Source organism: Strongylocentrotus purpuratus, unplaced genomic scaffold (genome assembly GCF_000002235.5).
Source record: "Strongylocentrotus purpuratus isolate Spur 01 unplaced genomic scaffold, Spur_5.0 spur5_scaffold_13, whole genome shotgun sequence".
In the NCBI taxonomy this organism is placed as follows: domain Eukaryota; kingdom Metazoa; phylum Echinodermata; class Echinoidea; order Camarodonta; family Strongylocentrotidae; genus Strongylocentrotus; species Strongylocentrotus purpuratus.
The window spans coordinates 8,197,991-8,212,054 of record NW_022145598.1 but is presented as its reverse complement, the minus strand read 5'-3'; the positions used below and the strand labels follow the sequence as shown (position 1 = coordinate 8,212,054).

Here is a 14,064-nt window from a genome sequence, read left to right as displayed (position 1 = left end):
AAAATTTGGAAATTTGACATTTTGTTCCGTTGGGGGGGGGGGGGGGTAAGGTCACCTTTTTAAGGTCAGCCATTGGCATAATTTTTTATTATTATTATTTATTTATTTAAAAAACAACAACAAACAAACAAAAGGGGGGCGGTTTCTCAAAAAAAAATACACAAAACTTATACATGAAAAAAACTCAAGGGAGGGGGGGGGGCGTTTAGCCCCAAACCCCCCCCCCCCCCCTGCGTACGCGCCTGCCGCTTTCCACCATCGACTTGCATTATACGGAACAATGTACTATTTTATATTATTTTTATGATAATGATAAGAAAATAATATCATATGATTGATGTCAATGGGAAAATTCCACAGTGTAAGAGTTTAATTAATGAATATTTGATACGTTTAAATAGTGTGCTTCATAAGTGCTTGTATCGTTTCGGAACGTCAGAATATTTTTTGGGGAAAATACTTCCCTTTGGTTGATTTTGTCCTCTCGTTGTACATAATAGTGCGTTCCAGAAAAAACGAAACCGAGAATTATCGATGTTTTATCATAACTAACATTCCGTTGACAATCAGCCGAAGACGAAAGACTTCATGCATGGCTGATTGTCAACGAAACAGAGTGAAGTCTGTTGTCAATTCTGCATGTTGCTATGGCAGGCACCCATTGAAAACGAGTTCGTTTGATAAAATTATGGAAATGCAAGCACTACTCTAAACAAACAGAACTTTTTCATTCCTTGTTCATTTTTCCTGATACGCAAAATATGCATCAAATGAAAGAGGAGGATCTAAGCTTTCCAAATATGTGTCATTTAGTAATTATAAATGTGACTACGTTATGATAAATCAAGGATAATTCTCGGTTTCGCTTTTTTCTGGGACGCACTGTATAGTTTTCTTTCGATTTCCATCATCGTTCTCTCGCTCTCTCTTTATACATTGGGTTTAATTGCTGCAAATTTTTCAAATTCAATAACCACCGACACGAAAAGCAAGTGAAAGGTGAGAGGCAAATGGAGGTATAAACAAAATGTTATGGACTACGTCCTAATCAATAAACAGATGTTGCTTTCCTCATCATTTCTTGAAAAGAAAATTAATTAGTCGAAGACTGGTCGATAAATCGGGCACACGCACATAATGTTAAAGATAAATTTCAGTTCTAGTCATGCGATCGGAAAAGGCTGAACATGTTGCAGATAAGTATTGGTGTATTATGTGATGTTTTCAGGGGCGTAAATCCCGGGGGGATGGGGGGCTGCATCCCCCCTGGCTTGAAGTAGGGGGATGGCCTGTACAAACATTCCCCCCTGATATCATCCCCCCTGCATCCCCCCCCCTGAAAATAATGCTTATTCAGCGGTCGGCTGAGTCGTTGCGAAATTTTCGGCCCGATTTATAAATGTTAAAATCTTGCGTACGCGCCTGGCGTGTAGTATGTGATGGCTATCGCCGATCACCCCCCCCCCCCCAACTCCTCGGTACGGATTTACGCCCCTGGATGTTTTGGAATCAAAATGATAAGACATTTGCCCAGTTTTGCTAGAGGTCATATCCACTTTACGCAGAAATGTGGCTTGAAAGTTGTGGTCCACAACTTTTAGCTGTTACTTGTCATAACAGAATATGTGGGCATCTGTCGAACCCTCCTTTTAAGGGTACATTTTTTATATGATAGACCTACTCTTACAAACTAACATTAAAAGAATGAAGAAATAAGAAAAATCACAAATTTTATCTTCATCTTTCTCACAACTCGACCTTCTTTTTAAAGGGTCAAATTACGTGCCCTAATTACGTTCACCGTGACGTATGAATTAAGTGCCATCGGGAAAGGGCGGTCGATACCTGTGGTCGATTTATTCATATCGGTCTTCCATCAAACTATGACTTTTCTGCATATGTTTACGTTGTAGTCATGACGATGCGATCAACCAACGATTACTTTCTCGAGATTAATCGTCGAATGTAGGCGTACATAAGGCGAAGGGTGGACAAAACTAGATAGGAGGTTGTGTATTCTTCCATTTACTTCCAACCGCTTAGAATGAACGACGAATGTCCTTTTGCTGTAAAGCGTAGCCTAACATTTTCAAGCAACTGAAGCAAATTTGATATGACAGAGTGAATATTACGAAAGATAATATGACGGCGATATCTGCTCGTATCGCTATTCTCCTCGGGGGACTTTTTATTGCCAGGGACGTCCGTGAGTATGATATACAACTATTTTTGATGAATTTGTTATTTGATTGATTATATTTTAGCTAAGATATTTTCTTCTTAATGAAGAAATATCATTAACATGTGACCGTATTGCATATTACTAACGTTAATTTTGCTAAATCATATATGTATTTATAATAAGAACTAAGTTTGTAATCATGCCACAGTTTTAGACATTTGCATAATATGTCACTCTTTTCTTGAGTGTAGGAAATGGTTTCTGAACCTTAGGGCGGCAAGACTAAAGCAGAGGTAATAGTTATACCTTGCAAGTACATTGAACATCACATATGTGCGCATAAGAATGAATTTGAGCTATATAATTATTTTCTTAACTATTGATAATTAACATTATTATAATGATGATGATGATGATGATGATGATGATAGTGATCATCATGATCGTCACCATTACTATTGTTATGAGTTTTATGGTTATCATCATCGTTTTATAATTATTATTATTATTATTATTATTTTGTCATCAATCGTTACCAATGATCTAATTGTCACCAATTTGTCTTGACATGAATTGAGATTGAATGAACTGATCAGAAACGAAATAAAAACAAAATGAAATAAAATCACATCACATCAAACATGTGTGAAATGTATATCCATTCTTTACTCCAATATGATTACAGACGGACAATTTTGTTCTGAAGGATCCCTGAGTCCACATACCGGATTTTGCTACCATGTCCATGCCGAGAAAAAAGCCAAAATCGAGGATGCCCGACTGACATGCCGAAACGACTACGGTGGAGATATACCATCTATCTTCACTGGCGATGAAAACGCATTTATTCACGACCTCCTTAGTAACGAAGGGAGTGAGAGGTATGCATAGTAGTTTGTTACAGGCGCGTACGTAGAGGGGGGGGGTTAACCCCCTCTCCACTTAATTTATTTATATGTGTTGAAAAAAAATTGTGCTAAAGGGTGAGAAAAAACTGACCTTACCCCCCCCCCCCCTCCACCGAACCAAACACCTGTCGGCATAATTTTCCAATTTCCGGGACCAACTCCCCCCCCCCCCCCCCTTGGCAAAAAGCTAGATCCGCCCCTGCAATTAAGTTGGAGTTCAGCTACGTCCTTTGTCTCATCATCACTCACGCTTACGATTTCTAAAGAGAGGCCATCGAAAATTTAAAGTTCTGCATCCTCACATCATATACATTATTTTGTACATGTTCTACGTTGGAGACATAATTCCAGATGAAATTGTCGCCGAAGCATCAATCTTTGATATATATATATGCAGGCGCGTACGCAGGGGAGGGGGGGGGGGGGGGTGCTTAGTAGAACAAATACAAATAATGCTACTTAACCCATTGCTTACTGGAACCTGGTGGCCCATGTATTGAGCCTATGGCAATGAAAGAATTCAGTAGTCAACAGATTAACCCCCCCCCCCCAACTGAGCGAAATATCGGTTGGCGCGATTGTCAAATTTCAGGGGGGAGGAAGGCAAAAAATAAAATAAAATTATTGCTATCGCCTCGGGTTTTTTAGACTGTTCCAAAGGTACCTGGTCTGGTTAATTCTTACTAATTTCTTAGCTGCTATGTATTGCATGTATATGGTTACTGTTTTATAAAATGATGACTTGGATACTAATCAAATGATTGGTTGAGAGCGGACATGTGGCCAGCAGTATATTGTATACCGGTCTTCAGCACCACGACCGGTCATTAGGGACCTTAGATTTGCACGTCGACAGCTTTGACTGCAACGTGTGATGTCATTTTAAGGCACTGCGCATGCGTCACGTCGTCTCGGTCGGCGATCGAGAATGCGTCAACCTTGATTTTCCTAAATCTAGTACGGTACTAGCAGGGTACTAGTATGCCTCGCGCGCATAAAATATACAGTTCCTCAGTTCCTTGTCTACCACAGCAATTGTTGAGGGTAAAATGAGGAACTGTATATTTGTCCTGGGACTTTACTCTCCTCTTTCTTTGTCCGTCATGTTCATAGTGTTACTTCCTACATGCATGTATATCGTCGAGTGCAATCTAAAACAGGCCTTCTCAACTGGCGGCGCGCGCGCCACTTGTGGCGCTTGCGGTCAGTCGGAGTGACGCGCGACTGTTGCAACAACAAAACAAAAAACAGAAAGAGAGAAAGAAAATATATATTTTAGAAATAAATGCTCAGCTACATCAAGAAGTTGCAGTCAAATTTGAGCCCGAAATGCCTGCTTAACAAACAGGAAGAAACGGGAATTTATCGGTTTTTTTACCATTTTATACGAATCTAAACCTAAGATCTGAACAACAATTAGCTTACGATTGGATACCAATTTTAACATTGCCAATCTCTGGAAACATCTTGTTTTTGTTTGTTTGATTTTCCCTTTATTTCGACATTTGCCGTGTTTATTGCACACAAAAAACTACAAATAAATATACCTCCAGCGTAATTGTACCTAGGAATTGTACTAATTTTTTCACATCAATATGAAGTTATGATTGATTATATTGTGGAATGAAATGGTGTTAAAATGCCCCATTTGGGCCTTTAGAAAGCCCTAAATCTGCCCCCTGCTACCCCCGTTAGGGCTTCGCCCCTGGACCCTACCCATTTTCGCTACGCTCCCTCGCAGCACAGTCAACCATACAGGGTGGCACTTCAACTACAAATTCTTTTCGTTTTGGCACTTCTAATAAACTAGTTGAGAAGGCCTGATCTAAAATATTTCTAATTGTAGTCAACATGGGCAGTTGAGTACGTTGACACGCATGATCAGTCGGCGTTCGTCGTGTTCTCGTCCCCTCAATCTAAAAGTCCTTACTATCATTTCTTTCTGTTACGTCTTTCTTTGTATAGAAGTTGCTTCTAGATCTACAAAATATGGAATGGGAGTAATTTATAAAATGACAGCTAGATTCCTGCCACGATGTTATGAAACAAATCAGCATATCATTTTTCAGGCGATACAATCAGGGGCAGATCTAGGGGGGGGGGGGGGGGGGTCGGTGGTTTAACCCCCCCCCCCCCCCCTGGGCGGCCATGTGAAAAGGGGGGAAAATGAAAATAAAAGTAAAACATTTTTTTAATTAATTGAAATATCGGGGACAAATGTTTTTTTTTTTTTTTTTTTTTTTTAGGGCTCACTCCCCCCCTCCCCCACTAGGTGAAATATCGGTCGGAGAGATTTTCGGAAAATCCTTGATCCGCCACTGGATAAAACCCCCCCCCCCCCCCCCCCCCCCCCCCTGGCAAAAAAGCTAGATCCGCCCCTGACAATAATAATCGAAACAGTCCAAACACCTGAGGCTAATGCTTCGGTTGTCCAGACTGTTCCAAAGGTACAGCTTGTGAATAGTTCTTACTAACGCCCTCAATAATATACTGTCTACTATTCTTTGTATTTACCGTGTATGGCATGCAGCAATTACTGGATAGGCGTCAACGATCTTTATGAAGAAGATTTATTTCGCGACGTCATGCTGAACGAGGTACTGACCTACGACAACTGGAAATCAGACGAACCAGATAACGCCTTTGGCTCCGACTGCGCCGTGATGCAGCGAGCCGATGGGGAATGGACAGACTTCACCTGTACAACATTTACCATATTTGCCGCGGGGGTTATTTGTCAGCAACCACCTAATCCCAACCCATTCACTCGTAAGTTATCTATTCCTTTAACGAGACGTGTATATATACTTGTGACCAAATACGAGGTGGTCTGTTTTATTTTGTCACGTTGTTATGTGTCAACGAGAATGATGAAGATGATAGACATGGTGGTGGTGGTGATGTTAAATTATGGTGATGATTTACTAGACCAAGTTTAAAGGGGAAGTCCACCCTTAAATTAAGTTAGTTTTAATAGGAGTAGAAAAATGAGAGAAACAAGTCAGTGAAAGTTTGAGCAAATTCCGATTAAAAATATTAAAGGAAGTTAGGATTTTTGAAGTTGTGATCAATCAAACACAAATTGGCAACTCTATGACGTATCATGCGAGCTCAACTTCCATTTGCTCAGTACTAAAAAAATCTAAAATTTTCATTTTCCCTCAAGAAAAATTTCAACCATACATGCACCCTAAATATAATAATTGCAAATATGTTTCTATACTCCCCCTGCAAGGAACAAATATATATTCCGTCATCAATAACGAAGAAAACATGATTTTATGGAATATTATGCACAAAGCAAATGAAGGAGAGCTCGTATAATAAGTCACAGAGTTGCCAATTTGTATTTGATTGATCACAACTTCAATAATTCATAACTTTCTTATTTTCATTCAGAATTTGCTCAAACTTTCACTCACCTGATTTTCTTATTATGCTGCCTCTATCGAAACAAACTTATTTTGGGGGTGGACTTTCCCTTTAATACTCTTATTGTACCAAGTTTCAATTTGACTATGCCAATTTGGAGATATGAACGTGACGTCATGCGTTATGCCGCTTTATTGACGCAAGGTTGACGTGACTTTATACTTAAAGGGATCCGGTAACTTTGTCTTAGATCCTTTAGAAATAATCCTTGATTTAGCTCATGCTGCAATGATAATTATAAACCTTTAGGTCAGTCAGGAACCCCATGACTTTTACAAGCCGATCGCCTGTCTGATTATCAAGATATTAATGATTGGAATTACAAATTTTGAAAACCGTTCGCCGAACGGTTTTCATAACACTACAGTCTATTGGGGAAAACGAGTATGGTAAAACCGGTCACTCAAAGATTTTTTACTTTTTTGAGGCACTTCTTGATCATTTTGAAGCGCGATTATTTTTAGGGCTTCAATATTACACCGTATCACAAACATTGGTAACATATAGGACCGTGTATCTCAGATTTAACATTGTTAAACGATCCCTTCAATCCCAGCGCGGTCTAGCCTTCGTATGTGGAAGACGACAAACAACATTATTATTCATAATTATTGCTTTTTTAATAGACTTGTATAAATCAGTGCCCGATCTGTATACACGTCTATTAAAAAAAGTAAGCGATGCCCACTTTCAAAGAATCCTGCCTATGCCCTTTGTAATGACTATCATTACCAAGGGCGTAAACAGGAATCTTTGAAAGTTAATCCTCAATTAACTTTTGGAGATTCTTGTTCTTATGTTGGATCATTTCAATATGTACACTCTAAAAACTAAAATGTGCTGTTTCATCATTTGGAGGGCTGTACAGTGTGTATAAAAAGTCTACCCAACTTTGGTAGGTAGGTCTCAATTGAAAAACCATTAACAATATGAACTTTAAATACAAGTTTATTTCATGATCACGAGTAAATTTTTTTCAATCCAATGACACCATATTTTTAATATTTCTGCAACGGGTGACTGAGCACCAGGGTCTTTAATAAGTGTTGTTAAAATCGCCCTGTACCATGTTTGGAGTGATATAACGCCTGTAGATCAAGCCGTATGCATTCGCTTCTTTGGTCTTAAATCATCTTAAAAATAAATTATGGCACGTGCTTCTTTACTCTATTGTTTAAAATAATGCAAGGTATCTAGGCTTTTGCAGCGCATAGGTTAACCTTTAATTATTTTTGACCATCCTACTAACTTCTTTATGTCATGATATCTCAGTTCTCTCTGCTCACTTTTTCCGTTGCGCCATTTCACACGTCTAAGGAGCATACGGTGTTTATCTCGAGTAACGAATGAAAAATCACAGGTTACTTAACCCAAATAAACATGAAAATACATATGACGATAAACATCAAAGAAATTGACTGTAGACTTTCATAAATTTTTTTTCTATCATTCAATGAGAAGGGTTACCTTCAAAGGTGTGAATACAGTTAAGATTGTCAACATTATAACAAAGAGAATATTATAAATTTTAATTGTAATAAGCAGTTCCTTCAATTTAAGTTATTATCAACACCTTTTCATTTCACCTGCATGATATTCAATTTATTAAGAGATCGATATAATTAAGAATCAGATAAAACACATATAATGGCTTTTGACCCACGTTCATTGCTTCAGCCCAAACATGTTACAAGAGGATTTTGACAACACTTTTTTGAAAAGCCTGCTGCTCAGTCATCCGTGGCAGCACAATTATGAATATAATCAGTAGACATGGTATTAGTTACCCTTTACCATGAAAATATGATTCAATGTCAGAAATGATATAACTTTTTGATTAGAAGCTACCAGTTTTAAACAGACAACTGCACAAGCACCAACGCAACGGTTTACAATTCTGTTCTTTGTAAACCTTCTTAACATTAAACTCGTTTTCCTGACATAAAAGATAACACCGTTTTCAGAATAGTTTGCACTTTCAGAAATAACATGCCGAACTCTTTGCTTTCCATCTCAGTTTGCCCTGCCAACATGTTGTCATACACGACCCCTTGGTACACCGAGTGCTACTGGATTTCGATGAAAGAGTATAGAGCACTGGATGCCAGTTTGGAATGTGCGGCCATGGGGTCCAAGTTGGCCTTCATAGAGGACCAAACGCTGAATGACTTTATTCATTCCTATCAACAAAGCTTAGAGTAAGTGTGAGAATTATCAATGGCGTATCTGGTATATTTTGTAGCTAAAGGACGACCCCTCCCCACCTTTGAAAGTCGACGAGAGTTATAAACCTGCAGTAGGACTATATAGGCCTATGGGGGCTACCTAAGCATTGAGAGAAGTAAAGCACAACACAATCATGTAAAATAAAAAGTCGAGTGAAAAATTGCACAACAAGGGGGCTACAACGAGTTTGACCAATCGTAGGGCAGTTATTGGTAAAACATAGGTAATCTGTACTCCATTTGTAGTGAAATATGACAGTGATTGGTAAATGTAAAATCGAAATTGGACATATATGTGTGTGTTTTTTTTAAATTAAAAAAATGACATAAACACAGAGGTCGGTGAACGCTCGCAGGACGTTTATTGCGAGCATTTGACTTTTATTCACACTTTTTTTGTATATAATAAAAATCCGCCGCAGTTTATTGCTTCAACTACGCTTAAGTTTATTTCTCAAAAGTGTTTACAATCGTGTTATGCGCCTGACATATCACCAGAGTTGGAAACGTTACCCGTTTATTTTTATTTTCTCTGCAGGTTTGATACAATGTGGATTGGAACACAACAGATTTTAGACGGCAGTGGACAATTTTACCAATCGGTGGAGTTTGGCACGACGACAACCGCGTATTATGACAACTACATCTCCGAATATTCTGGGGGTGAGTCTCCTGTTTGCGCAGCCATGATCAGAGCAGAAGCCGGCCAGTGGAATCACCTGTCCTGCGAAGATGTTAAACACCCTTACATCTGCCGGTACAATGCGACAGGTATAGTGTACAAATATTTTTTTTTCTACCCCTCCCTTTATGGATCACATGGGTAATTTTCTAATAAAATTTAAACGTGACACTGGGAACCTTGCAGCGCGTGATTGCCGTTCATTTACACGTTTATTAACAAAACAAAAAACCGCGGCGGTTCTTTTCCCTCATTTTTTCACTTTCTTCCACCCCTCTCCTTTCCTCTCGGTTTACCACGTCATATCTGAATTAGCCAAAACCGTAACTTCAAACTTCACCTACAACTAATAGATATATCCTTACCCAAACTCCCGGCCCCCACTCAGTGTTATTTAGGGTACGTACATGCTTGTTCCCTCTTTTTGAAAGCACCCTCTATCTGAGGACTGCCAACATTTCCGAACCCCCCTTTCGTGGGGTTTTCCTGCCTTGGAGACCCCCCTAAATCAAGAAAAATGCTCAATATACCCCCTTAAATTCGGAATAATTTCTCAGGAGTCCAAAGAGATGAGAGAAGAAAAAAAAAATCACCCCTTTTTAAAGAAATCTCCGGGTGAAAAGTCAAATACACCCCTATGTTTTACAATTTTCGGGCCGGACTTTGTGGCACGAAAAGTACCCCTTTACCGGACATTTTGGTAACACGCATGCGGTCATTCCAACCCCGGAGTGGGGGGAGGGGGGGGGGGGGGGGGAGGGGGGGGGGGGGGAGGGGGGGGGAGGGGGGGCGGGACCCAAACTATAGTACCTTTGATGAACATTTTATTTTAAAAGGTTGTAAGCAATTGTCACTAGGGCAAATGTCGGATCACCCTGAAGGAAGTAATCTATTTCCTAAACATAAACAAATCCCCTGATCACATGTTTAATACATGATCCTCCGATTGAACTAGAGAGATTTCAACTAGATTTCAAATGCACAGGGCCAGAGAAAACAAATAATGATAATGAGAATAATAACGATAACAATAATAATGATAATAGTAAAAATGATGATAAGAATAATTACGATAATAATAGGAATATCCATAAATTAAAAAAATAATAATATACTTTTGTTTAAATAGAAATAAAATCAACACCAATAATGATCACAATAACAATAACGATAATGAGAAGATTTTTTTTTATATTCATATAGTGCATTAATAATTCTAGGTGCTTCGTAATGTTACTATTATAATAGCGATATTCCAGCAAACTTTCTAGACATTAACCTTCTCTTTTATGTACAGTATCAAATCAAAATACTACGTCTGCAGCAACTACGGTTGGATCGACAACCACAATGGCCACTACAACACCAACAACTACTCCCAGTCCTACAACAACAGAAGCTACAACTATTCCTACTACAACACCAACAACTACTCCCAGTCCTACAACAACAGAAGCCGCAACAACACAAGCTACAACTATTCCTACTACAACACCAACAACTACTCCCAGTCCTACAACAACAGAAGCCGCAACAACAGAAGCTACAACTATTCCTACTACGACTTCACCAACAACTCCTAGTCCTACAACAGAAGCGACAACAACACTGCCCACTACTACACCAAACACTACACACATCCCTACAACAACAGAACCTACAACATCAGAAGCGACAACGACAGTGCCAAATACTACACCAACCACTACTCACAGCCCCACAACAACAGAAGGTATAACGACTCTGTCCACCACCACTACCAAACTTACTACCAGCCCTTCCACAGCAGAGTCCACAACAACGTTGCCGCTAACCACACCAACAACAAATGTCATCACATCACAATCGACTACAACAGAGAGCACTACCAGTCAAAGTACCACACAGGAGGGATCTTCTTCTGAGGGGTCTACAACATCTGCCACGACACCTACAGAACCCACACCAACAACGTCAGAAACAACACCAACAGTCAGAATGTCTACAGAGGAAACAGGTAGGTATACATGTCGGTAAGGCAAGTCCTGTAGTACACGATGTGTCTGTTGAATGTGTTGTTTGGTCTGTGTTGTCGTTTTTCTGTTGTACCTTTCAAACTGTGAGCGATCGTAACGCGCGCACGCGCACCTGGTCATTGCAGGGTAAGCGATAACCTCAGTTCTCCTTTTTTCCCTTCGTAAAACGCCCTGGCGAAACACCAGAGGCTGCGTTGTTATTTTTATTTTTCTACAGAGTGCTCACAGGTTAATGATGCAGTCTCCAGGAGGTATCTGAAATACAGTTCCCGTTGGTTCTAGAAGTCCGACATTCCAGTTGTCCTGCCTGTCTCAAGGTCTGAAAGCGCTGCGGAAGCCTGTTGTATCTCCTCATCGTCGCGTCGTCGAGAACTCCCATTACAGGACGCCATCTTCGACATGTCACCAGAACGGGCTCCGAGATGACCGAGATCACCGGGAATGACCTCAACATATCAAATTCAGCTGTTTTAAAAGTTATTTCTAAAAATTAAAAAAATGTATGCCGCATAAATTGCCTATCAAGTGTTAGTTCTACACTTGTTTGTCAATTGATGTTTGGTTTCTGTAAAATGAATAAATAACGCGTGTAATTTGAAGTAAATACAAAACATATTCGGTATCTAGTGTATTGTGGGCGATCTGAATATTATCAGAATATCGATATATTTAATATACTATTAATTTTTTACATCCGAATCTTAAGAAGGAAAAGAACAACAGAATATTCAACAAGATATACATGACTTCGATGCATCTTGGTCGTTCGAGAAGATATTTGGAAAGCCTACAAATTACTTTGAAACCCTTCGTAAATCATTGACAACATCTGTCGTGACAATTTAAAAAATAAATTTTATGATAATCTGTTGTTCTGAAGTTGTTATTCGTCGTTTTATTTAAGCATGTTATCCCGTTATCAATTTTAAATAAATATATTACAAACATTGTTTTATTATGTTTTATTGATTTGTTTCGGCCAGGGTTAGAATCTGCCTTAAAAATGAAAACCTTATACATGAGATACGTTGTCTTCAAATAATTGATTGATCAGGATAATCAGGTTTCATGTCAGCTGGAATAATATGAAAGGGGAATATGTGTGATATTTAAGGTACTTCATTTTGGAATCATATTCCCCGTTTGCTGTAAGTCTTCTGATATATCAATGGAATATTAAAGAACAGTTGATTTGTTCAAGTTGTTGTTGTTCACTTCAGTATTATATGGCAATCAGTCACTGGCAATCAGTCAATTTTGATTATTATCACCAATTTTGGTTTTGTTAGTATGAACTTCAATTATAAAAAATCATTCACCTCTTTCTTTGATCTTAATTTTTTTGTTTGTGTCCCTGTATTTTTGTCAGGGCTTTTATTTACATTATGATTAATATGATACTATACCAGGTTACCGAATTCTGTTATTTCTTATTCGGCACCATCCTGACAAACCCGTTCGTATGATACGCGGGTTTCTCGGAACTTTTTAAAGGAAAACAAACTTAATGGTCCGAATTCACGAAGGAGGTTTGTCGACAAACCGAGGTTTATGTACGTCACATGACGCGTTTTGACGCGTTTTTTTTTTACAAACCTGGTTTGTAAAAAACAAAAGGAGGTTTGTCGACAAACCTCCTTTGTGAATTCGGGCCAATATCTCTTTATGTGCCACACAAAGAATCTCCCTGTTCCACATGGTATTCGTCATGGGATAGATACCAAAGACTTCAAGATTATCTATATTGTTACAAGTGCGAGATTATTCCATACCGTTGTTAACAGGGTTGTCAAGCTAATGAAGACTAGGAAATTTTGAATCATTTTGCCAAGCCATTGTGTTGCACAAAGCAGTCCTTCCATCAATTGGTGCCTATTTAATTTTGTGTGTGTGAAATTGCACGTGTGGCAAACGAGCGACCGCGCAGAGAGGCGAAAAAAGCAACCGATTGAATGCAAAAATGAATTAAAATCGAGGAAATCGTGACATTTATTGTGAATGTTCCAAATTATAGTATATATATCTGAAAATTACATAGTATCAAATAGTTAATTTGCAGGAAACAAATCAGGAAATTGAGCTCAAAATGCTGACCATGTGCATAAGAATATTATTTGTCTGCGGTACTATTGTATAGCTGGCAAATGTTGTTTGTATCGTAATGAATGCATACTTATGTTGGGTAAGGGGCCGTTGCCCCGATGAAATTTAATTTACATAGGCAGCTCGTACAGTTGTGCTATCTGGCATCAATTGGTACATGTAAATGAATCGTTCTAGCTTGAGCTTTCAACGAGACAAGTTTTATTTACAATGAAAGTGCGATGTGTTATGTTATGTTATGACATGGGTCTTAAGTGGTCGAGAGTCGAGTGTCATGGTCGAGTGGTTTAAGGCGCTTGACTAGAGATGCGAAGGTCGAGGGTTCGAATCCCGACACGGCACTAATATCCTTTGGCAAGATATTAACCTGCACTTGCTACTTTCCACCCAGGTGTTAAATGGGTACCCGGTAGGATGCGACCGTCATTGTTGTTCAAACAGTTTTTGAGCGTCAAGTAACGCCTGGCTGGAATGCTCCTCAAGGAGTGGAGACTATGCACACAGTGTGTGCGGGCAA

The 14,064-nt window shown here is 39.1% G+C and overlaps 1 protein-coding gene across 1 annotated transcript; it reads left to right on the top strand.

The window, feature by feature from the left end:
• The first annotated feature begins 1,842 nt into the window (after positions 1 to 1,842).
• On the top strand, positions 1,843 to 12,975 carry LOC105444338 (mucin-5AC-like). The gene is made up of 6 exons (XM_030983859.1): positions 1,843 to 2,206; positions 2,868 to 3,063; positions 5,621 to 5,859; positions 8,540 to 8,720; positions 9,286 to 9,518; positions 10,727 to 12,975. Exons 1-6 carry the CDS (start codon positions 2,143 to 2,145, stop codon positions 11,443 to 11,445), a joined length of 1,632 nt encoding a protein of 543 aa, XP_030839719.1. The 5' UTR covers positions 1,843 to 2,142; the 3' UTR covers positions 11,446 to 12,975.
• The last annotated feature ends 1,089 nt before the right edge of the window (positions 12,976 to 14,064 follow it).

Coding starts and splice junctions, on each gene's coding strand:
- LOC105444338 (XM_030983859.1), top strand. CDS start 2,143: ATGACGGCGATATCTGCTCGTATCGCTATTCTCCTCGGGGGACTTTTT. Junction 2,207..2,867: donor TTTTATTGCCAGGGACGTCC/GTGAGTATGATA, acceptor ATATGATTACAG/ACGGACAATTTTGTTCTGAA. Junction 3,064..5,620: donor AGTAACGAAGGGAGTGAGAG/GTATGCATAGTA, acceptor TATGGCATGCAG/CAATTACTGGATAGGCGTCA.